The 24,051-nt window shown below is 42.1% G+C and overlaps 2 protein-coding genes across 4 annotated transcripts in view; both read right to left on the reverse strand.

The window, feature by feature from the left end:
• The window catches only part of CHPT1 (choline phosphotransferase 1), a 21,366-nt gene extending 5,087 nt beyond the window's left edge, over window positions 1–16,279 (reverse strand). Inside the window, exons 1-6 of the mRNA XM_065680582.1 lie at window positions 15,943–16,279; window positions 7,434–7,581; window positions 6,260–6,401; window positions 2,330–2,414; window positions 707–838; window positions 182–340 (exon numbers count right to left, since the gene is read on the reverse strand). Coding sequence (XP_065536654.1) covers window positions 182–340; window positions 707–838; window positions 2,330–2,414; window positions 6,260–6,401; window positions 7,434–7,581; window positions 15,943–16,185 — 909 coding nt within the window. The 5' untranslated portion in view covers window positions 16,186–16,279. The remainder of the gene's footprint in view (window positions 1–181; window positions 341–706; window positions 839–2,329; window positions 2,415–6,259; window positions 6,402–7,433; window positions 7,582–15,942) is intronic.
• A 5,332-nt stretch (window positions 16,280–21,611) lies between these two features.
• The window catches only part of MYBPC1 (myosin binding protein C1), a 48,233-nt gene continuing 45,793 nt past the window's right edge, over window positions 21,612–24,051 (reverse strand). For all 3 annotated transcript variants that reach the window (XM_065665132.1, XM_065665134.1, XM_065665133.1), the window contains one exon: window positions 21,612–22,371. In XM_065665132.1, the coding sequence (XP_065521204.1) occupies window positions 22,271–22,371 (101 nt within the window). In that variant the 3' untranslated portion in view covers window positions 21,612–22,270. The remainder of the gene's footprint in view (window positions 22,372–24,051) is intronic.

Consider the following 24,051-nt stretch of genomic DNA (forward strand, 5'->3'; position numbering starts at 1 on the left):
AATGTCATATATAATCTCTGTAGGAGCCTGAACCTAGTTCAGTGTCTTGGTCATAATGAAGCTGGTAATACAGCATCAGAGCAGAATGGGAAAACTTGCACGGCACCCACTGATCCAGTAAGCATTAAGCCAAGAACCAGTTTAGTTTTAGGAGGTTTAGGACTGAAGTGAGATTCCTTACCACCAGCTTCTGTGAGATTTTGGCATTCACGAACCCAAATGTCAAGACATACAGGCAAGAATGTTTTTCAAATAGCTGAGTTGTAGACTTTTTATAGATCATAATGGCCAGTGTGAGAAGTAGTCCAATGTGCAGGCCTGGTGAAAGAACACTTGTTCCCTGAAATACAAATGGAAAGAAAATTCCTATTCTGAGGCTTCGGTCACACAGTAAGGTCCACATTTTACAGGTATTGCAAATCCTATTAAACAAAACCAAAGCTCAGGAAAAGTCCTTGAGCATTATACCAACACTATTAGTATCCTTTGCAGTGACCACTAATCAATTTCTAAGAAAATTCATTGCTGGTTCCTGTGACAGAAGAAATCAGGTAATGTGTAGACAGAAGGTAGATAATGACATCCAACACTCATATGCTTGTCTGCTTAAATGCTTAAACAAATAAAACCCTTATGATGATACAAAATGCAGTAAATTATGGGCATGTATTACTCAAACCTCATTCAGATTTTTAAAGCAACTTACTGCTATTGTAGATCCGTTCTTTCCAATTCCTCCACCAAAGATGACACGGAAGTAATTGAACGAAGAAAGTGCTGTTCCACATAATATGCCAAAAACTGCAAGGAACTTCAATTCTAAGCCCACCAAAGGGACCTTAGCAGGAAAAACAAGAGAAAAATATTAAAAGTTAAGGGTAACATCTTTTTTAAGAAGTGTTAAAAAAACCTACTGATACCTCCTAAACAATTGTTTTATTAGAATTCTTGCTTAGAAGGACAGTGTTTGGAATTTGTTTCCTTACTAAGGAGACAACAAATTTCTTTCATAATGTTTAACTTTTGAGTTCTTCAGTTCTGGTCTTGAAAATTCAGCTAAATCTTACTGTGTTTGTCCTTAAAGTGTATTCAAATATTTTTACTATGTAAGGAAAAACATGACACAAACTACTGCATTGCAAGGCATGGGAGGGGGCAGAAGGACAGTTCCTTCTGTTTCACAGGGTAACACAACACTGAACCACAGGAAACACAAACACCATCTGCCTTCTTTGTGTTTTGGTACATGTTCTTTGTATGCTGTATCTTTGCATTCAGAACAGTCTCCAGATACAAATTTTAGTTAAGCAGTTACCTTTCAGAATCAATTGCAGTTTCAAGGAAACTTCCAAAGGCAGCAGAGGATTAAAAAAAAAAAAAAAAATGTAGTAATAAATTGAAACCATTGACTATATTTTTGAATAGATTGTTTTGAGATACAGCATAACTACCACAGCTTTTAATACCAAACAACAATCATTAGAGTCTAATTTGCCTACTTTGTTTTCCAACATGAAAATAAGTTGTTTGAAAACAGAACAAAAGCCTCTCGCAGGATAAGAAAAGGAAACAAAATTGCTGAATAAACTCAGGAATTAATTTGAATTACTTAGTGGTTTATATTTAGGTTAATTTGCACTGGTTATCAATAGCATGGAATGGTCTCAGCTCCTCCATGCACTAGATGTTTCTGAGTAAAGACCCTAGAAAGAATGAAGATATCAGTCTGATGTACTTTTGATGCTGTCCACTAAAGTCATCTTTAAAGAGAAGAATAAAAGCCAGAGACAGGGGGATGGCTTTTGGACAGAAGTAAATTCTTTAAATACAGATATTTGCATCAGCTGTGACATAACTGTTAAAAATCAGTACATTTCCAACAGCAGGTAAATATGGATTAGTTAATCAAAACCCCTTAACTTCATCCCATGATTTTGTTGGATTAAAGCATTTAATCTTTATATTTAAAATAAAGCATCCTATAAATCATTTAAGTAAACAGAAATGTATGTCACAAACAAAAGAAATAAAACTAGAACAAAACTTAGTTGTTAAAGCTTAAGTATCTGCAGAGTACTAGTTCCAAACCAGAAGTTTGCATGTGGCAGATGGGGTCTTTTTTCCTCTATGTAGCTCTAAATTTGTGCATAGGAAGTCACACCATTATATCCAAGTTAACTACAACATAAAAATAACCTTCAAGTGTAACATAAGCTGAAACAGAACATTAGACAACTAGTAGGTGTTGAGGGTACTCACACAGGATAGCTTCAAATACCACAGGAACTGTGAACACTCAACAAGTACTCTGAATACTTAATGAACTCACCTTATAGTCCCATATTGCTGTTCCACCATATGCAGATATCAAGAGCAGCATTGTTATGGCTATCTGAACTTCAGTTACATCAATTCTAGGAAGGAAAAAAGAGACATTTAGTTCAATAAAAGGTCTTTTTGCTGCAAGTAAGGCAGCGGGGTGGGAGGGGGGGAAATAAGTGACTTTTAAAGTACTTCAGATTACATCTGTCTATATATAAAATATGATTTTCCTTGACTGAGAAAGTTCCTCTATACAGAAGCACACATCTCTGGTTTAGATTTAAAATTAAATCTATACCCTTTACCTAGAGCAAGCTACATATACTTTTAATAGGGGGGAAATCTTTAATGAATACATTGTTAACTGAGAATTTTTGTATATGTTTACAGACTTGTTGATGTGCAAGTATGATATCAAAATTTAAGGCAAGCTCACAGTAAATGCAATCAACCATTTCCATTAAAAGTGTATCATATAGAAGTATGGACTGTAAAGAGCACATGGGGGAAAAAGGGATTTTTTTAAGCTACCGTATCATGACAACTTGCTAGATAAGAGCCTGCAAAACATAAGGGCAGTATTTTGAGGACTGAGGCAGTGGGTAGCTGAGCATCTGTCCTGTTTTAGAGGACATGCAATTGAGATCTTGTTTATTTCCATAAAAACATTTTTAACATAGGTCGCCTTGTATGCCCTCTAAAGTCTACACTCTGAATTCCACCTTTTTTGTTCTCCGACAAGACAGCCAGTTCCTTATTACTGTATTTGATTGATGAAATGTTTTGGGAAGACCTGAATATAGAAAAAAACTTAAGCAGAAGCTCGAGAGAAAAAAACTTGATACTTTCAATAAAGCTTTAAAATAAATAAAAACATCTGCACATCTAAAGTACCTTTTTTATGCTATCAAAGGTTTTGAGACAGATACCTCATCCTTCTACTGAAGTTAGCAGCACATAGTAACAACTGATGTTTAAAATGCAATATTTCTTCAAGTAATTAGAATAAATTTTCTGGATTAAGGTATTATGACCAAAGTCAATGTGTACTGTTACTTGCTTAGCACATGATCTGTTTGCCCGGGAAATGGTGTATTTTTAAAGAGAAATAGGAATCAGCTCTTGGTTAATGGAAAACATTTATCTGATCTTGATAATCACAGCAACATTTCATCACAAGCTTCAGACTCAGAAGAGCCAAGGTTTAAGCTACAACTAGATGATAAGCTGGAGTGCTCGTCACTGCTCAAAACCCTGGCAATGGGTCGTCCTCTCCTTCCTACACCTCTGCGCTCCCTCACTTGTGTTAGCTGCAGTGCTCTTCAGAATATAAGGTGCACCAGTTCAGCTTGCTAGCCTTGGGTTGTGTTTTCATCTGCCCATATCATGAACCAACTTGGGGTCAAGTGCCAAAGACTATGCAGGGGAGGAATGGAACAGTGGTGCTGAGAGTGGGCTTCTCCCTTTCTGCCAGGGATGAGGTGTTAGAACTGCACAGGCACTGCAGTGGCTGCACATTATGCCTGTCAGTTACATCATACAAAAGCATCCATATGCAGGTGCAAGTGTTCAGGGGTTGTGTTTTGTACTAGTAAAACTTAGAGCTCTAAGCTGTACTGCATTTGCTGGTAGTGGAAGGAGGCTCAAACTTCAAGTTGAATCATTCATGCCAAAGTTTAATACCTAAAAGGGCCTACAAGAAAGGCTGGAGAGGGACTTTTCACAAGGGTATGTAGGGATGAGATATAGGGGAATGGCTTTATACTGAAAGAGGGGAGATTTAGATTAGGTATTAGGAAAAAATTCTTTACTCTGAGGGTGAATTCACCACTCTGAGGGTGGTGAGACACTGGCACAGGTTGCCCAGAGAAGCTGTGGCTGCCCCATCCCTGGCAGTGTTCAAGGCCAGGCTGGATAGGGCTTGGAGCAACTTGGTCTAGCAGGTGTCCCTGCCCATGCCAGGGGTTGGAACTGGATGAGCTTTAAGGTCTCTTCCAACCCAAACTATTCTGACCCAAATTATTATATGATTCTGTGATTCTATGATACTTTTACAGAGGTTCAGACTATTGGTTGCAACACAGCCCAGATAAGAGTACAGAGATTTTAATCAGACACTATGAGGTATTCTGCATAAGAATGAGAGTACCCAGCTGCTCTGATCCTTTCTGGCCATCAGCACTAGGACTCTCTCATCCATCACCTGACTTCTAAAATCTATTGCTGCTAATTCAGGATCAGCATCAGTGAAAGCTTCGATCCATGTTATTCTGTATGATCGTATTTAGAGCAATATACTAATGCCTTCACTTAAGATTCTCACCTCTATGTTTAAAAGAAATAAAATTGCAAGCCTTGAAAAAACGCTGACCTATTTCCACTAAACAGAAATAAGTTATCTTGGAGAAAAAGCTGTTTCTGTTTAACTTCAAACGGTAAGCACGGGAACACCAGGCCATTCCAAACTGCTTGTACTATGCACTATCACTATATTTACATAGAAGTTGTTGAGTTTTTAAGGAAGAATTTTTTCTGTGGTATGGGAGTGTCAGCACCTTCCTGATGTAAGGGAGTCATTCTCACATTTCACGCGAGAAAGGAAGGCACAGTAATGCAACCATGTATGCAGAGTCTCAGAGCTCTTGACACAATCCATCTCCCTTCAGTGTAGTCCAGTCATGTACAGAAATTATCCTATTTCAGCCATCATTCTAAAGCATCTATTTTTGTTTACAGCACAAGACATCCTTCAATAAAAGCAGGATGGGTGAGCAGGTAGAAGAGTTAATAGTTTCTGTGGTAAAATGTACTATCAGCAAATAAAACAGAGCTCTTAGTGTTACCACAGAGGCTTTCTTTTGATACAGATATTGAACAGCATGCAAGGCCAGCCCATCACAAGACTGTGCCCAGTGATGCTCAGATTTGCTAAGGTGCTTTTTGCAGGTCAGAGCTAAGTAGGACTATAATAAGCAGGTGACGTAACAAGTGACCAGGATTAGCAGAAGGACAGCCTTCATCTATCCATCTGCTGCTACAGAAGTCTCCGATCATTTCTTCTTTTCAGAGATCTTTAATGGAGTGCAAGTTATTGTTCAAAAGCAGCAAAAGGGCACAGGTAGGCACTACCACAGCTGCAGGAGGGTAAGCAACCTCCACACTATTAGGAGCTACTGAAATTAAACTGAAATTGTTTTCTTCTACATGAATGTCATAACTCCTCCTCCTACGCTGCAGTGACAGCAGATGAAATTTCTACCAGGTCATGAACAGCAATCTCTAGAACTGTGACCTAACACAAAACCTACAGGACATCAAAGCCAGTATGAGCCAGATTAAAAACAAAGCCTCCACATAAACCGGGTACAATTCTTCAAACACTGCCATAGATCTGAGGAGCTCCTTGCCAAAGGATGCTATGGATGCAGAGAGTTATTTGAAGGAAGTCTGGAGATGTCTATGGAAGGGAAACCTACTGGCAAGGGAATTTCTCTCAAAATGCATGTGGTTCAGAGTCCCCTGGGCTGAAACTGTTCTGTGGCTGGGCGGTTACAAAGGGAGGTACTGTAGATACTTGCTCTGTCCCTACTCCTACACAGAGCACTTGCTCACACTGCAGGCAAGACCTCTCTGGCCCAAGCCTGCATGGTGCTTGCTATCTATGGATTCCAAGAACAAATCTGCAGACAAAACAGCCAAACGCATGCAAACAAGCACATATAGCTGAAATCAACTGCTAAAACAACAATTTCTCTACTCAGTGTTATGCAGGGTTTTAAAGTTCTTGTCAAGTAAAACACAATTCTGCTAGGGTGGGAGGGACATGAAAAAGGAGGTGAGAGGAAGACAGCAAGTCAAAAAACAAGAAGAAATGGAAATCAAGTAGCTAGCAGTCTCAGACATTAAGCCATACATACTTCTGAAGATACCTACTTACTTTCCAAACCTTAGTATGCCTGATACATATGTCTGCCAGTGAGCAGTATAGAACATGAACAGTCCCACAAAACAACAGAAAAACAACCAGTCAGGATTTGTTCCTAGTCGGATTGCTATGCAGGATCCAAGGACAACAAAAACTGAAAAGCAGAAATGAACATGTTAGTCATATACCCTCTTTGCTTGTAGTTAAGAGAAATAAAAAAAAAATCACAAGGCATTTTATATCACTTTAAAAAAGTAATGATATGACTGGTACTTCACTGTGTAACTACCTCAAGGACAGTCCTGGCGGGACAGACCTAAAACAGGACTCCCTTTCTTCCAAGCCTACAGTGGTCATTTTCCCTTCTGCTGGCCTTGTCAAAGCCTGTTCTTTGCAACACTGACAGCTTCAACGGAAAGGTCCAGCTCAGAGAAAGTGGTAGCTGCACTTCTCTGGGCAGTGTTTCAACTCCCTGGGCAAATGTTTCCGCTCTTAAGCTTTTATAGAAGTACAGGCATTGCCACCACCAGCAGCTAAGTTACAGAAAGCAAAACCGAGCAAAGCTTACTTTTTAAGGACTCCAACACTAAGGAGTATAAATTACAGAATCACAGAATCCCAAGGGTTGGAAGGGACCTAAAAAGATCATCTAGTCCAACCCCCCTGCAAGAGCAGGGTAACCTTCTCTTATGTGCCAGGCTGGATGCCCTGTTACCAAACTTATTCTGGCACCTCACTCCTAAGGCAGAAGCCTTAAGTTTCATGTCAGCATCAGTCTTTTAGGTCCTTAAAATCCTTTATTAGGCATCACCTGTACTCTGCTGGAAAACACAGGCTACCTATAGTAAAGAATCTCTAAACATGCTCTCACGGAATTGTTTACCATCTAGCTCACTGTAAAAACACTGTACGTGAAGATGCACAGTAAGTAAGAGGAAAACACGTTACCCAACATCTGCCAAAGGTACTTCTGAAATATCTTCCCTGATGGTGGTCAGAGATTCAAAGGTCAGGGGCAGCCTTGGCTGCAACACCAGGAGATGAGGTTATCCTAAAAGAAGGGAACATGCTGACCCTGCTCTGAGCAGGCAATTGGACTAGATGATCTCCAGAGGTCCTTTCCAACTCTAAGCAATTCTGTGATTAATCAGCTATTCTTGAAAAACATTAAGTTCTTTAAAGCTACCTGTGGAAATAGAGTCGCAACCATGATCAAAGAGTTCTCCTAGAGGAGAACTACTGTTCGTTCTTCTGGCTTGCTTCCCATCTATGGCATCCAGAGACTGGTAGATAAAAAGTCCTAATGCACCCAGAATGTATGCCCAAAAAGGTGCCTGAAAGAGAGTCACACAAAAGGTCACTAGGCAGTTCCCATTTCTTAGCTGATAATCTATTTTATTAATAGATAGAAACTATTGTTCTAAACTATACTACATTGTGCTATTTGTGACTTAGTTAATGGACAAACCAAATTCCTTGTACTTGTCTACATGAATTGTAGTACCTACTATAATGAACTACCCCAGATACACCAGGGGAACACAGGTCCTTCTATTTAAAAAGTTAACCAAAAAAAACCCACCCCAAAACCCAGACAAAAAGACCAAAACCTAATCTTTCTTCCATATCAACTGACTTATTTTTCACCTTAAAACCACAGTATTTCTGCATTTGTATTATTTGTGCTGAAAATTGTTATGAAAATAAAATTAATCTTTAAAAACGGAAGTTGTATCCAGGCACTTACTAAAGTTCTCAGCAGTTTATGTGATAGAAGCTAGATGATTTGCTCAGATTTGCAACATATGAATATAAAAACCCATTACACTTTACTAAATAATGACTTCAACATTTTAGAGAAAGAGATTTTTCCAACATGCCAAAATTCACTACACAGGCACTTTGGACAAGGCTTTGAAGAAATTAAGTCATTGACTAAATATGAAGGAGCAACCATCTACTTAATATAGACCATCAGAGTTTCAAAACAAGATGTGAATCAGTTACCTTAGCACGAGGCTTAGGTTCAAAGGAACTGTCCTACAGTGTTATCTTTCAAAAGCATTATTTTCATATGCACAGTACATCCTGTCTAGGAATTAGTTTTTACTAACAATTACTTGTAACACCTTTTGAACAAAAAGTTACAGATAACTTGTTTGGCCTCAAGTAGTTTCCATCTTAACAGCTAGAAGCACTGTTTGTGAAAAGAGAGTCAAAGTTAGGTGCTGGAAATGCAGCTTGCAGGTTAAACAAGTGAATGGTCACAGGCAGTCGCAGAGCTGAATCCTTTCCAGCTCCCAGGTAAGGGCCAGCTGCTGTGGTTCTGCCCTTCTGCAATTCCCCTCCTGCAGCACAAACAGACCAACATGATTACGTGTATTTCCTAAATCCAGCAAAAGCTATTAAGCAGCTTGAGACAACAGATGAAATCTCAGTGAGCTGAGATTTGTCCACACTCACATAAACCCAGTGTCACTGCTGGAGAAAAAGGAACAATGACAGTTGCCAATCAGTTCCTAGGCAGGGACAGGAGAAGGCAGTGGTGAGAATGGAGAGGAAGCGAGCTGCTCCTCCACATGTTCTGTCTTCTCGTCATGGTTATACTCATTGCCTCGTTATGCCTCCAGTTAGACGGATCACAAAACACCTCCTTCCCAAGATCAAGCATGCTTAAGGGAGCTTCAGTTCCGAACAGCTTTTTTGTTGGTATCTAAGACTTCCTTGAGTATTCAAGGCTGGCTGATACACCGTACTATCACGTAGTTTTGTGCTTTTAATATGGAAACAATATTGCCAGAAAATTTATGATTTTCCTGCTACCCAGTATTTGGTTAATTTCATTAATGAAACACACCACCATTTAAAGTCAAAGGGTTGGCTGCTTCACCCAGCTTTGAAGCAAAAGGCAAGTCAAAGAATTAGGGATGTCAGCTATAGGTGAGAAGTCTGGATTTTTATGTACATGGAAATCTAGAAAACCCCAGAAATTCTTCAAAACTGGCAAGGCCATCTTTCCCTGTAATCCAAAGAAACTAAGAAAAATTGTAATCACAGATCACTTTGGAAGCCTCGAGCAGATGAAACAGGATGCATAGATATTCTCATTCCAATGTACATTTAACATACCAGAATCTGACAATCCCCCTCCAAAGCTCACCCTTTAGAAATCCAGCTCCAGTGATGACAGCAATGAGTGCTTCATGTTTACCAGTGGAATTAGACAAGTTATTTAGCTTTCTTCTCCCTTTTAATCCAGTTAAACAAAGGGATCTTGTGTTGGGGGATGGATTTAAACAAGGAAGTGAGTCTTCTGAAAACGTTTCTCTCCTCTGATGGAGGGGGAAGGAGCCTGTGACAATGAGGAGCCTTCTGCCATCCATGCTTCGGATCAGGAAGAGCCACGTGGAGGAACAGACACTCAAGTGCCTCTTGTGGTGTAAACTGACTTGTTCAGACATCGTGCAGGGAGGCAGCAGCTACCCATTGGCCCCTGTTCTCACTCCCTACCTTTCTGAAACAAGAGGGCTGGCAGCCACTGCTCAGGTATTTCAGGGAATAAATGCACAGTTAGGACCCTGTTGAAGCTAAGCTCATTTTACTTGTGGTACAATCCACACACTAAAGTCACAGTACCTATACCAGCTTTTGCAGAGTAACTTTGTTGCATGGAGAATAACAGATATTATTGATATTATCAAGCAAGGCAGCTCCTGACACAGACCTAGGAATAAAGCATCATGAGCAGAAAGGCTGGAAGAAACCACTTGTTTCACTGAAGTCATTTGAAGTAGTATTGTAAAGATATTTCCGATTTTATCACCAATGATCCTGTGAAGTGCCACAAATGTAATCTGCAGTGTTTTACAAGGCATTCTCACTGTGGTATACTTCTACTGGTTACCAAAAAAAAAAAAAGATAGCTCGAGATCTATCAAAACTTGTCATCTAACCCCTGGATTTTGACAAGCAAACCGGGACACACCTGGCAATTCTGTTCAGTACACCACCGTTTCTTTGGCTGCATTAGGCTCATCTTCTTTTGCGACCCTCTACCTATAACTGAAATAGATTTTAGTTTGCTTTAAAGTCATCAGGTTCTCCTTATCACAGACAAAAGCAGACTGCATCCAGTGCTAACTGTGCTAGCCAAATTCCTTACCCACTCTGAATTCACACACATCCCCACAGTATGGGGCACATCACCAATAAATTAAATGCTAGTGTGGGCAGTTTTCTATTTAACTGGATCATTTCTATAACTGGAACACGTCAGCAACAGAAACCTGCTATTCCACATATTTTTCATCATTAACTGTAGTGCTGTATGCTTGGTATTATCACAGTCTTTTGAAATGCAAGCTCCATGAAACACAGCCTCAATTCTAACTGAAAGAGAAGGCTTGCAGGCTGGTTACCATAGTCAGGTCATAAAAGCTTCCATGACCCACAGAACATGATGCAAGAATTCTTGCTCAAGATAACATCATCTACGTTGTCAAAACAAGTGTAACATAGTTAAACATAAACAAATCAGTTTCAACTCAAACTTCTCTTATTAGGTTTTTCTGAAAAAGCAATGGCTTTTGTCAAGTTGCAAGTTACAGTGCAGGTATAATCATTAGGACTGCTGATCCATGTCTGTTTGCATTAGCTCCTGCTGAAACAAATTAAAACAGTATCCCCAGATGCCAAACCAAAAAGTGCTCTGCTCCTGGATGATCTGGAAAGAAGAGGAGAGTTTTCATCCTCTTCCCAGTAAGGATCATGTACTCATTAACACCTGTAGTGGATGCATCTATATCCCCTGTTAGATCTTACCACATCCCTTACCACAGCTGTGGGGAAGGGATGAATATCCTAGTAAGAACAGGGGAACAGGTGTCAGAGAGCTTAGAAATAACTGTCTGGAGCATTTCATCCCTATGCTTCCAGTTCAAACTTAACCCAAAGTGCTAATAATCAAAGGTCATTTGTGATCAACTAAGCTTTCAGCAGATTAAATGAATGCTCTTTTAATCAGTAAAATACAGTTTTCCAAATCACAGAAGGTGCACAGAGGTTTCCAGATTTCCCAATAAGCACGGACTCTCTCTGCTACTCGCCCTCTCAACACAGCTACAGCTGCCATCTCCTTGACCTTATGATGTGCCTGGCTCTCCTTCCCGGGATGGCCCCTGCTGGCTTCCCACGCTGGACCCAAGTAGTTTGCAAATTAGAGAAGTGGGAGCGTTTGAGAATGCTGACATGGCTGGCAGATGCAGCAGAAAGGTCAGGAGGCTCCCAGTAATCATCAGCTTTTCACTGATGAGGTGTTTATTATCTCTGCTCAAAGTTATATCCTGTCCAAGCAAATGTATTTTTTGGCCAGAACTAGATGCTATTCTCACGGAACTAGAAGAGAACACAAGCCTTGGGGAAGGGAGGGGGATGCTTCTCTCCCTCAGTTAAGAAGAATGTCTGAAAGATGATACAGCTCCAAAATCTTGTCACATACAGATTTGGTACAGTGGGTCTGGCCATCTACTGAACCAGAGGGTTTCGAAACAAAACCATGTGTGTGCAGTGTGTGACAAGTATGTGAGGCATGCCGCTCCTTCAGGAAAAAGTGTAGGTTGAACAGCCATCCTTATTCTGCTCTTGTGATTCTACCCCACTAAAGAGCATGGACAGCTGCAAAAGACTACTTGTACTTGGGAGATCCCCTACCTCTTTTTTCAAGCAAAGCTCTCAAGCCTAGATAGTTCAATGGCCCAAGCTTTTGCAACATTTAAAGATTCAGCTCCCCTTAATTACTCATCACATTTAGTAATAAACTTGCTTCCTCAATCCACAGCTACTAAATTCGTCCCTTCTCTGGAACAGATCCAGAATAGAGGCAGACTTTTTAACTGGACTCCCTCCCTCTCCCCTCAAAATGTGGAGCATTTCTTGCACTTCTGTTCAGCACGAAGCATTATATGCAATTGTATTAATAGCACGAGAAAGAAAGGGGCTGTTTAAACCTGCATTACAGCAGTGACAGAAGGCAGGGAAGAAGTAATAATAATAAATAATCATACTATACCCAAGTGCACTTCATGCACACCAGAGACTCCCTGCATTCCTTTAGTGTCCCCAGCAAGCTCCTGCTGAAAGAGCTCCTATCTTTCTGTGCTGGTGTTCCTGAACCTTCATTGTCTGTCTTTATGCCAAATACCTCTTTCTTCCATTCACCACAGAGCGCTCCATTCTTCACTCATGGGCATTGGCTGGATTCCCCACCCCACTCAGTGGTTCACACTTCTCTAGCAGGTCAGGGGTTTAATGCTTATTCCTCCACATTGCCATGCCCCCACTTCATACCAGCTGCTCCAGCTCACCCTCTTTTCTGCTTCTCTTTCCTCTCTCCCACAAAGCTCAGTTGTGACCTTGCTGTTTAAATAATGTCATGCCTTGTCAATACCTTTCCCTCATTTGTCCCTGTGACAGGAAAAAAACAAAAAAAGTCAAGACAATCCATCTTTCAGTTTAAAAGCTGGTGGGTTTTGGTTTTTGTTTGGGGTTTTTCGGGAAGCAGAACAGGGTTGCTGGGTATTTTTTAAGGGAGTTTTGTTTTAAGAGAGACAGAGAGGCAGAGACAGCACCTCACCAATGTTCCTCTCCCTGCAAACAGTTAATAGCGGAGCTAGCTAGAGTCACCTGGACCCTCCCCTGCTTTTTAGTCTCCCTAGACTAAATCCATCACTGCCCAAACTGCAAATCCATAGTCCACACTTTTCTCCCTGTCTTCCTCCCAGTAACCTTCAGGAAATTATAGCCAACAGAAACAAAAGGTTAAAAAAATCCCAAATAAATCAGACATGATGAAACCTAAGAAGTTGAGAGCAAGCAGGACAAGTCTTTATCACTAGATGAAATCTACTCCGATCAGTTTGGGGTGGGCTGTTTGCTTAGATCCTGCCGTAACTGCTACAAGATTATTTTTTTAATAGATATAAATTCAATGCAAAGTAATAATTATTGCTAGATTGAGCTTCTGTCCTAAAATTCTAGCTTCCCATGGTATTTGAGAGACCTGCGGCTGAGCTTGAAGGATTACCAAAGCTGGGCCCCTCTATAAGCAACCATGGAAGTAGCAGGATCAGAGTTTTCTTTTTCCCTTTCACAAAGATAAAATTATGGTTAGCCAGTTTTCTTCCTAGTGCTGATGGAAGGGGAAAATTAGTATGTCAGTTTTCCCCAGAATGGGAAGGAGTACAAGAGATTAACCTGCAAAGCCTAATGACTTAACTATAGCTACTTCAGAGAAATCAGCTAGCAGTAGAGGAAAACCAATTTACTGTGAAATAGTGGTGATAAAGTGAAAATGCTCACCTAAAAAATGCTCCCGTTTCACTGTAACACAGCAAATTGGAACAGGTTGCCCAAAGAAGTGGTAAATGCCCTAGCAGTGCTCAAAGCCAAGCTGGACAGAGCCTTGGGCAACATGGTCTGGGTTGAGTCATCCCTGTCCATGGCAGGGGGGGTAGAACCAGATGATATTGAGGTCCTTTCCAACCTAAACCATTCTACAATTCTATGAAATACACACTGCTCCTACTTAAAGTCAGCAGCACCTTTCATTCCTAGATATTTTATAATTGGTGTTAAAAAACCCCAAACAAACAAAAAAACCCCACCCAACAAAAATCCAGGCAGCAGTCACAGTGAAGAAGGTATTTCAGCCCTCCATAGAACCTGAAATGAGCAGGTAGTGTCCTCCCCTCCACCACATCTGGTATAGCAGTCCTGTATATTATTCCTATAGACTACTGTACTGACAAACACTCCACAAATATCTACACATGGATTTTTGTTAAAACAGTGCTTTAGGGGTGGAGTCTGCTAATGGCTTAGCTACAAGAAGGCTTATGTTGAAATGTGCATTTACAGAGGACAGTGGTACAACCCATTATCTTACTAGGCAAGGAGACATTACTGAAGAAGACAATATTTTACAAAGCCAAAACATACTGAACTAGTCGGTAACAAACCAGCTACTCATGCTGATGAAGATAAAAGCAATAGTGTATAAGGAAATAACAGCTACACATGAAGAGAATAAAGGAGCATTGCACGGATTTAGACACTGATTGCATTGTGTGTCTATGTAAGTATTACTGAATTGTGGGATTCACTGCAATAGCACATAATGAAAGTGAAAAGTACAAAAAAAGTTCAAACCAAATAATTCCAAAGGCAAAAACATGAGCTAGAAGTTGTCTGTGGGGAAACAGATCCATCAGTTGCTGTTCTAGCAAGTAACCTGAGTAAAATCCCTTCTCAAGAAACCCCTAAACCACAGTCTTTTGGTAACAGGAAGGGTTATCAAGGGAAGATGTCTTTTTCCAAGCACCTGCTAGCAGCTGATCTCTGCGAGATATCAGCTAATAATCTTACTTGGTTTGTACGGTTTGTACAAACATCAACACTTCAGTGTTTTCAATAAAGGACTTAAGACTGGTTAGCAGGAAAAAAACCAAACCAAACCACACAAACCAACTCATTAAGAAAAACCACCTAGACCCAAAACCTGCTTGTTATTTTATCTGAGTCTTCTACCAAGTGCTCCCACACTTCCACCGAGAGGATATAACCAGTCCTTGTTAGTCCACCAGGTAATCAAGACTACTTGTTCATGAATGGAAAAGGTGGCTTGGCAGGATAGCAAACACAAAGAAAACTGTTGTTTTCCAGCCACCCTTCAAGATATTTTACCCACACAAAGCAATTTTCCCCTGGCATTTTGCACCTTAACTACCATGGAGACTGCAATGGGAAACTCCTAACAGGCTGGAAAGCTCTGACGGACCTCCTTACATTGTCAGAGAAACTGTAGGCAACCCAGTTCAAGCATCAGCCCACGTTAACAAGCCTGTTTTCCCTCCAGAAGCTGAAGCGATTAAACGTTTCCTACACAAGCAGGGGAAGCATTTGATCTACTGTCAGCTAACACAGCTGCGACACCACTGAACCTCAGTTCTGAACTAAGCGATGCAGAAGGGATGCCAGTCATGCCCCGTGGCTAGCTCTGCCCTTTTCTCGGGCACACCCCGCACCCTGCCTCCTGGCTAACAGGCATGTCTACTTTCAGGGCCCCTCTGTTACAGCCTTCCACCTGAGAAGGGAGTTGACAGCTTCCACCTCCTTCCCAGCAGGCTGCCTGAGCAATGTCACACATGTGGGACGTAAGATGGTCCTTGGAGGAGACGAGGATCCCATGCCCCAGGGTGAGCCCAGCTATGCCTTCGCTCCCCAACATACAGCGCAGGCCAAGTGCTCAGGGAGGTGAAAGGAACCTACTGCAACTCGCCTTCCTCGCACTCAAACCTGAACACTCGCATCCAGCTTGACCGCCGCTGCCTCAAAGCCTGACTTCGAGTCACGCCTCCTCATTTCCCAAGGCAAAGCCGCAGCTCTGCCTCAGCCCTTCCACCCATGGAAAAGGCCACGTATTACCGCAAGTACCCCCCGGTACTGCCAGGAGGTGCCCCGGCGGCACCGCACCGAGCGGCTCCGACACCCGCTCCCGGGACCTGCGGGACGGGAAGGGCGATGGAGGCCCCTGGGGCGGCGGCCGGGGCAGCGCCGCCGGGCTGAGGCGAGGCCGTGGCATGCGGGGGAAAGGCTCAAGCCGTAACGGAGAGGCGGCGGCGGGCCGTGGCCGGTGGTACCTGCTCGGTGGCGCTGGGGCAGCAGGCGATGAGCGGCAGCGCCGTCAGGCAGTTCAACAGGAGGCCGCCCAGGGTGATGGCGTTGGGGGCCAGCCCCAGCGGGACCTGCTCTACCAGCCAGGCCCAGTACGGCTGCAGCCACGGCTCCAGCAGCGAGCGCCCGGCCGCGCTGTAGCGGTGCTGCTCCAGGCGCTTCAGCTGCGCGGGGCTGAGGGGCGCGGGCAGAGCCCAGGGCACCGCCATGCTGCCACTACAGCCCCGCCGCGGGGGCCGCCGCGCACCGGGCGGGACCGGGGTCAGGCCGCCGCCGCCGCTCGGGGCGGGGCTGAGCGGAGGGCCGCGGCGGGAGGCGGAAGAGGCCGACGCCCAGCGGCGACTCTGCTAGCGGGGAGCCGCCGCCCCGCGGCAGCCGACGTGAGCCGTCGGGTCCTGTGCCCCGGGGACGCGGCCCCGCCGTGCCCCGCAGTAGGGCCCCCGTCTGGGCAGGTGCCCCCGGCTGGGGCAGCCCTGCCTTGAGAGGATGGGGATCCTCGTAGAGTGGGTGCCCCCGGGAGGGCCCCTCCCTGTATGCTTCCCGTTGGTGCTGGGCATCGGAGCCCGTGCCTGTCACTGCTGGACGTGGGCAGGGTGGGTGGAACCGTCCCCTCTACGCTGTGGTTTTCCTTATTCATCTTATTATAAGACGAAGAAGGTCCGTAGGAGCCATCAGGGTGCGCTTGCAGCCCAGAAAGCCATCAGAAGGATGCAGGTCGAGGGAGGTGATTCTCCTCTATTCCAGTCTTGTGAGACCCCACCAGCACTACTGCATTCAGCTCTGTGGCCCTAAGCACAAGACGAGTGTTGAGCTGTTGGAGCGACTCCAGAGGAGGCCATGAAGATGCTCAGAGGGCTGGAGCACCCCTCCTATGAAAACAGGCTGAGAGAGCTGGGCTTGTTCAGCCTGGAGAAGAGAGGCTCTGGTGAGACCTTAGAGCAGCTTCCAGTGCCTAAAGGGGTCTGCAAGAAATCTGGAGAGGGACTTTTCACAAGGGCATGTGGGGACAGGACAAGGGGGAATGGCTTTAAACTGACAGAGATATATATGACAGAGATAATTAGGTATTTGGAAGAAGTTCTTGACTGTGAGGGTGCTGAGGCACTGGCACAGGTTGCCCAGAGAAGCTGTGGCTGCCCCATCCCTGGCAGTGCTCAAGGCCAGGTTGGATGGGGCTTGGAGCAACCTGCTCTAGTGGAAGGTGTCCCTGCCCATGGCAGGAGGGTTGGAACTGGATGAGCCTTAGGGTCCCTTTCAACCCAAACTGTTCTATGATTTTCCTTTCACACATTTTATAATGCAGGTGGATGGTGAAGTGTTTTACTGGAGCAAAGCATAAATGCGAGGCTTGGGCAGGAGGTGACTTCCTTGCTGTTAGCAGGACTCTAACAGCTGTGTCTGCAGGTGGGAATCCCCATTGTGTCAGGCAAGGGGTCCTCTGCTACCAAAGGAGACCCGCTGCTGGGGGAATAGACATCTTACAGAGTAGCTGGACACTGTTACTCAGGACTTACTTTACCTCGTTGGTGTGCTTAGAGAAGGCACGTCAAAATAAATACACCTTTTCAGAAATTGTGGCATATCAAATTATTTGAATTGGTTGTGTGAAGAACTTTAGATGTATCCCTGTATCTCTGGGAAGTTACATGGTTTCTGAATGAAGCCAAGGAAAGCTGAGCACTGCATAGGTTGAAAGATCAAGTAGAAAATGTAAAATACAACCTCTAATGCGTATTATATACCCAGATGGCATCTTCTTAGAATCAGAAATCCTATTTAAGTTACTCCATTGGGAGCCAGAGGGTGCAGCTCTCTGGCCAGACACAATTTCCTGGGCAGACCCATTTCTTGTTGTTCAAAGTGAGCTGATTCTCTTTGTCTGATATGGTTTTGGGTCGGTTTCTGTACTCCAAGGGTCAGGAATGCTTGACATCTGCAGAAGGGTGGTTTCAGAATCATCTGACATGGTATGTGCATCCCAAGTGCTATGTCATTCATCCACTGATTTCATTTACAGTATGATACTGGCAATTGGGAGGACCAAAACAGGGAAGAGAGGAGCTGCCAGCAAAGGAGGGAGTAATACGTAGCATAATAAAGAAGGAATCAATAGCAGCCAACGAGAGGAGGACAAATGGAAATGTGACAGATTCACAATCAGCCAGATCCCCAGTCCACTGGAATCACAGGGTTTGGGTTATGCCTAACACTGTTTCTTTTAGTACCCTGTGCATTGCTGTGGTCGATGACCATAATGGTACTGGTATTTATGGAGAGATTGTTTTAAGGGTTTTGTGATACCAAGAGGGAAAGAAAAAGAAAAACTTGGAAAAGAAGTGGAGGGGAAAGTAAGTGGTGTAATAAATAAGAGCAACATCAGTAGAGGAAGAAATAGATTCCCTACTGCACTTATCACTGAGCTTGAAGGGTTTGTTTTACTTTAAAAAGTATTCACCCACAAAACATAGAACATGAGAATTCAGAATTTCAAGCCCAGTGCATTCAGACTTCCAGCGCTTTCTCAGTATTCAGGATAGAGTTTTGCTTCCAAATTCTCTCTGCTTGGGCAAAGGAGCAGCTTTACTTGTCAGTCAGGAAAGCAAGCCGTGGAAATCAAGTGACAGTAAGTACACCGTGCTTAAAATAGAATGCCTTTTGCTCCAGAATCTTAAAATGCAACAAAGACATTCATAAGTAAGTCTCCCTTCACAGTGCTCTATAAAAGGTAGCAATATTACACTCCCCTGCTCCCCCAATGGACGTGGAGGAAGCTTGAAACTTTTTTTTATAATAGGAATATTTTTTAGAATTTCTGACTCTCAGTAAAGGCCTCCGTCCATATCCCTATTTAAACATTCTTTAAAATATTTGCCTGTGTTTTTTCTTCTCCCATTTCTATGTTTGTGAGATTATTTTCAATGAGGGAAAAATGAACTGGCACTTGCCATAATGTTTCAATGCCTGTATCAAGTTCCATGTACAGCAATTTGAGAATAGATCTGTATTTATGCAACAGTAACATTTAAATGCCAAATGTCCTTCCATGGGCAAGGAGAGCAAGCCAAGGGAAGACAAACTATTTGCCTCTGGATTCCTTAAAAATAAAACCACCTTTTTTTTTTTTTTTTCAAATTAACTTTGATTTTTCTGTGTGTGTGTATATATGTTTGGGTCTCCCTTCTTATTCCAAGTAATAACTTTCCTTGACCAGTGTAAGTCAAACTGAACACCAAGGCAGAGCTTTCGAAAATGCAAAATTCCTACTAGATATTTGGCAGTGTGCAGAAAAGAAAAAACTAATTGAAAGTGCTACTCATCTACAACCTCAGCACGTACTAGTTGATCGAGAATGTACATTGCAAACAGAAGATAGGAATAATGCAACTGGCTGAAGACTTAAACTGGTTTCACATATTACAAGACATCCGGGAACACAGCCATAAGCCATAAAAGCAGTACTAGTTTCACTTCGCCTGGAGCTTTTTTTGTTTTACTGTTGCGTTATCTCATATGACCAGGTTTCATTTGGTGTTCTCTGTTACCCCTAGGTCACTTTCAGGTCCTCTGATTTCCTGGAAATTCAGTGTGACCTGACTTTGGAGACATTTCTTCTTGGGAGCATTGGGCTGTATCTTCTACAGCATGATATTCTGCTGCTTCTATTCTCTCTAGGGTGTTTTTGTTGTCTTTGATATCTTTATTCTCCTAAGCTGGTATGAACTGCAGGTTTCATTAGAATTTTGTGATTTTGGTCACTTTATTTCATGTATCAAGCACCACCCCTGGAGAATACCAATAGGCAAATCATTGTGAATCAAAACTTCATCTTTTGTTATTCTCTATTTAAGGCTCTGCAGCCTGGTTTAGATCTACTAGAAATCCCCTTCATATCCCACCCCATCCTGTCATTCCCTTAAAGTAATTTTCAATTAATTTTTAATCCAGAGGCTTGGCTGGTAAGCATAGTTAGTAAGAATATGAATTTACAGCATACTAATGACACTGATCTCAATTCCACCCACAGCCCAATACCCAGTACTTCCTATTGGTGCGGTGTACATCAGACCTGAGTTAGAGCCAGTGGCAAATGCTGGACTATGCAACTGGGGAGGAATTAAGTGCATCTGAACATAATGCTTACCATCCGTACAGTGAAAAGCAGCTTAGTTCAGCTTGTCTTTTAACACTGCTGGCATTTGGTAGAAATTAGCTAATTCCATCAGCAGACAGCCTTCAGAATATGAGATTTATGCTGGCTTCCAGGTAATTACATATGGTATATTAAGACAGAGGGGGCAGATAAATATATGAGTTTGAAACTGTAAACATTGTGTACAAAGTACAGATGGCTACATGGATCATTTTTGAATTACTGAAAAGCACAAACTCACAATAACTATAGCTTTTGGTGCTGACTATAACGTATCTCAACAGATTGGTATTATTTTAAATGAGGGCCACGTGCTTTAATGTCTAAACCTGCATGGCATATATTTAAATTGACCCTTTCCCACAGCCTCCTGTGCTTCAAAACAGGTGGAGTCACAATTCACTTTTGAGATACAAAATAAAGATAGATTATTGTTTATGAAATTTTCTTCATAGTAGACATGTTGCCTTCTTTCGTGTGTAGGTGTGAATGTGTAGGAGAGAATTGATTTTGGCAGGAGCAGGGTGAAATGCAGGTGTGTGTGTGTGGCGGGCGGTGTCCAGGATCACTGGGAAAGGCGAATTGCTTCCTTGCACAGATGGCAGCACAGAAGCTATCACAAAGATAGAAAGAAGAATGATCTTTGGGCAAATAAGATTTACAGAACAAAGCGAGGAAAAGCATTCAGATCCCCCAAGTGAAAGAATTCAATTCAACTGCAGAAACACCAGTTCATCAGTGGCAGTTAATAGTAGCGCATTATTTTGTTGCATAACTACTGACTGTTGGATGTTTGAAAATGCATTGACGTCAAGTGACCATCTTGTAATGTACTGCTGGTCTAAATAGACCTTTATCTTTATAAACCATAATTGGAGATCAATCATTAGTCAGTAAGCACATAACCTACCCTATCCATAGAGCCAGAGTGAGAACTGGTAAATAAATGACAGGGCAACAGGGTGTTGACAGTCTGGGCAAATCATGTGTGACCTTGTGTCTCACATGCTTCAGAGTTTGCTGGAGATTTACAGTCACCCCCACCCCTGAAATACTTAGAAGTTAGTGACACTGGAGTTGGAAAACTAGTGGAGCCATTTTACCTTTCTGCCTTGCATGGTAAACTCGCTAGTGATAAGACCTGAGTCCATTTTCTGCTTCAATAACTGCAAAAGCATCACGAATTGCTGAGGAAGGGGTGCAGATCCAGACTGATGGGAAGCTGTCATACTTGGCATTTATAATATTTAAAATATTGAAAATACATAGATACAAAATTATGTATCTATTGTGTTTATCTTTAGTCACATTCTATGTTACGTATGTTAAAGCGTAAGCCCGTTGGATTTGGTGACAGGTGGTACATTTTTCCACTCACTGTGGTGGGCTGGAGTTCCTGCTTTACAGTATGTGGAAATTAACAAGAAATGTAGTAACATGAGCCAGATTAAAAGGCCTAAAAAGATACTAAACAAGAACTTGATAGATGTTAAACACTTCATATTTATTGTACATTAAATAAAACTATTTCAGTTCAGTTGAGAGACTGATGGGTTGGATTTAGGAAACCAAAACTTCTAAAGAAGATATATTCAGCATAAATGATCATTAAGTACATATGCATTAAGTATGTTATAGTGAAACCGTATTCTGTTAAACAATTCTCAGGTGAATAAGATACATTATCAAAGAGGTATGTTTTCCAAGGGTCTTATTGCACAGCTACTGGCTAATCAATGTACTTTCAGTCTGAGAAAGATATGCTTTGTACCACCAAGTACAAACTCTGACTGCCTCCTCAGGTTTATTACACAGCTTCTCCTCTTTCTTCGTTAAAAAACAGAACACAGTATCAAACAGAAAATAAAGCTGAACATGACAAAACATCTGTTGTCTTCAGTTCATTTCAATTCAACCCAAAGCAATCCATGCGTATTCTTTCTTTTCAGTAAGAGCAGGTAGGGAAAACGAAAACAACAAATAAGAAAAAAACGAAACAAAACAGAAAAACAAAACAAAAAAAAAAAAAAAAAAAAAGAAGAAATTCCCCAACCACACATTTGTTCTGTCATTGCAAGAACTAAAATGCTGTAATTCTGCTACCAGTTTCCAGTGCAGTGGGGGGAAACACTGTGGACGGACTTTCACTTCCCCTCAGTTTTGTCTGCCTGTACTTCACGCATGTATGAATCAATGATATGGGGAGGCACGCCATCCATCAGTAGTCTGAAGAACGAAAGCCCACCTACAAATAAGGAATAAGACACTCTTCAGGTTGAAGCTCCCTGGAGTGACACTTTGTACCTTTATTTTCTGGTGTAAGCAACAAAGGTTTAGTCAGTCCCTATTGTGTACTTCATTGTGTGATGTGATAAAATTAATCCCTGTTAATAAATTCAGCTCAAGAATTAACCATTATTTAATCCCTGTACTATACAGAACTTTCCTGTCTTCTTGCACATGATGAATTTAATTTCTAGGATGTCATATATTCAGTCATTTATCTCTCCCCCATGCAATAGTCTGTGCTAAGCTTCACCTCAAATAACCCTCCTGGACTTCCATCAGGCTGCGTGGAGTAAAGTGAGAGATGGAAGTCAGCCCAGGGGGAACAATATAAAAAAACACCTGGCTATGATGAGTTGTGGAAAACATGCAGACATTCAAATTATTTTAGTGTTGAGTATTATAATGGTTTATAAGTATTTAGCAAAATATTTATCACGTTGCTTGGAAATAACAGGTGGGGTGACATATGTGAAAGAATTATATGAAATAAAGCCAGGATTTTGGATATTGGTACCTTTGGACTCCAGAGAGAGGTGATGCAAGTTGAAACCTTCATCTGTTGGGGAATTCTGAAGAAAGATTTTGGATTCACTTTTGAATAAAAAATAGACCACACGTCATCACTTTGGATCCACGTGCTTACTCCCTGAAAGCAATTTCTTCCTGACTTTTCCCAGGGCTTGAAGCTATTGGTATGTGATCTCAAAGCTGTGGGAAGTTCTGCACTGATCCATAGGGGAGACTTACTTATTCCATGCTTGTGGCCACTATCTTCCTTAGTGGGAGGAGTGTGTGTCCTGGCTCACAAGCCCTGATGACAGATAGGGACATTTTGTACTCAGTGTTTCCTCCAGCCCTGCCAAAACTTCTTTTCCTTTCTATGTGAAACTAAACTTCTTTTTCCTCCCACTTTTCAGTTCAGTGGTGGTTGGAGCCAATATTCACTGAACAAGTATCAGAAGTACCATTCCCAGCTTTTTAGGTCTATGTACCTATGGCTGTGGCTCAGCCACGATGAGTAAAAAACTGAACGAAACCTATTTTAAATTACTGCTATAACAGAAACCTGGGCTTATAAGAAAGCCATTGGAATGCTCAGTGTTTTCTTTGGTGTTCTGGAAAAAAGGACAAGGCAAAAGATTTTTGAAGAGCATTTAATATTTTTGTCCAAGGCAAAATATTTCTTTCAATGTCCAGAAAAAAACATGTATGTAGTGTCTAATAGACCAGGCAGGGCACCCCAGATCCCAGTGACATAGAAGCATTAATTTAGCGAAAATAATCCAAATTAGGAGTGAAATTTCATGTACTTGAAAAATTTCACTGAAATAAAATGCCATTTGGAATGAACAGTGGGAAAAAGATAAATATTTTGCTAAAAAACATTAGATTCTACCCTATCTCAAGGAGAAGGATGGCATTTGTTGTAAGAAAGCTACGTACCATTACTGTTCCTCTTACAAATCTGCATGAATATTCTGTTCTGCAAATTGCAAAACGACCTGCTGATAACTGCACTTACCTTCTGAGCCTTTTCTGGAACACACCAAAAGCTTTAAAGCAAAAATACGTTGGAAGATATCACTGTCTCTGAATGCTTCAGCTCAATGCAATTGAGCTGATAGTTACATACAGT

The sequence above is a fragment of the Lathamus discolor genome, chromosome 1 (genome assembly GCF_037157495.1).
Source record: "Lathamus discolor isolate bLatDis1 chromosome 1, bLatDis1.hap1, whole genome shotgun sequence".
NCBI lineage: Eukaryota > Metazoa > Chordata > Aves > Psittaciformes > Psittacidae > Lathamus > Lathamus discolor.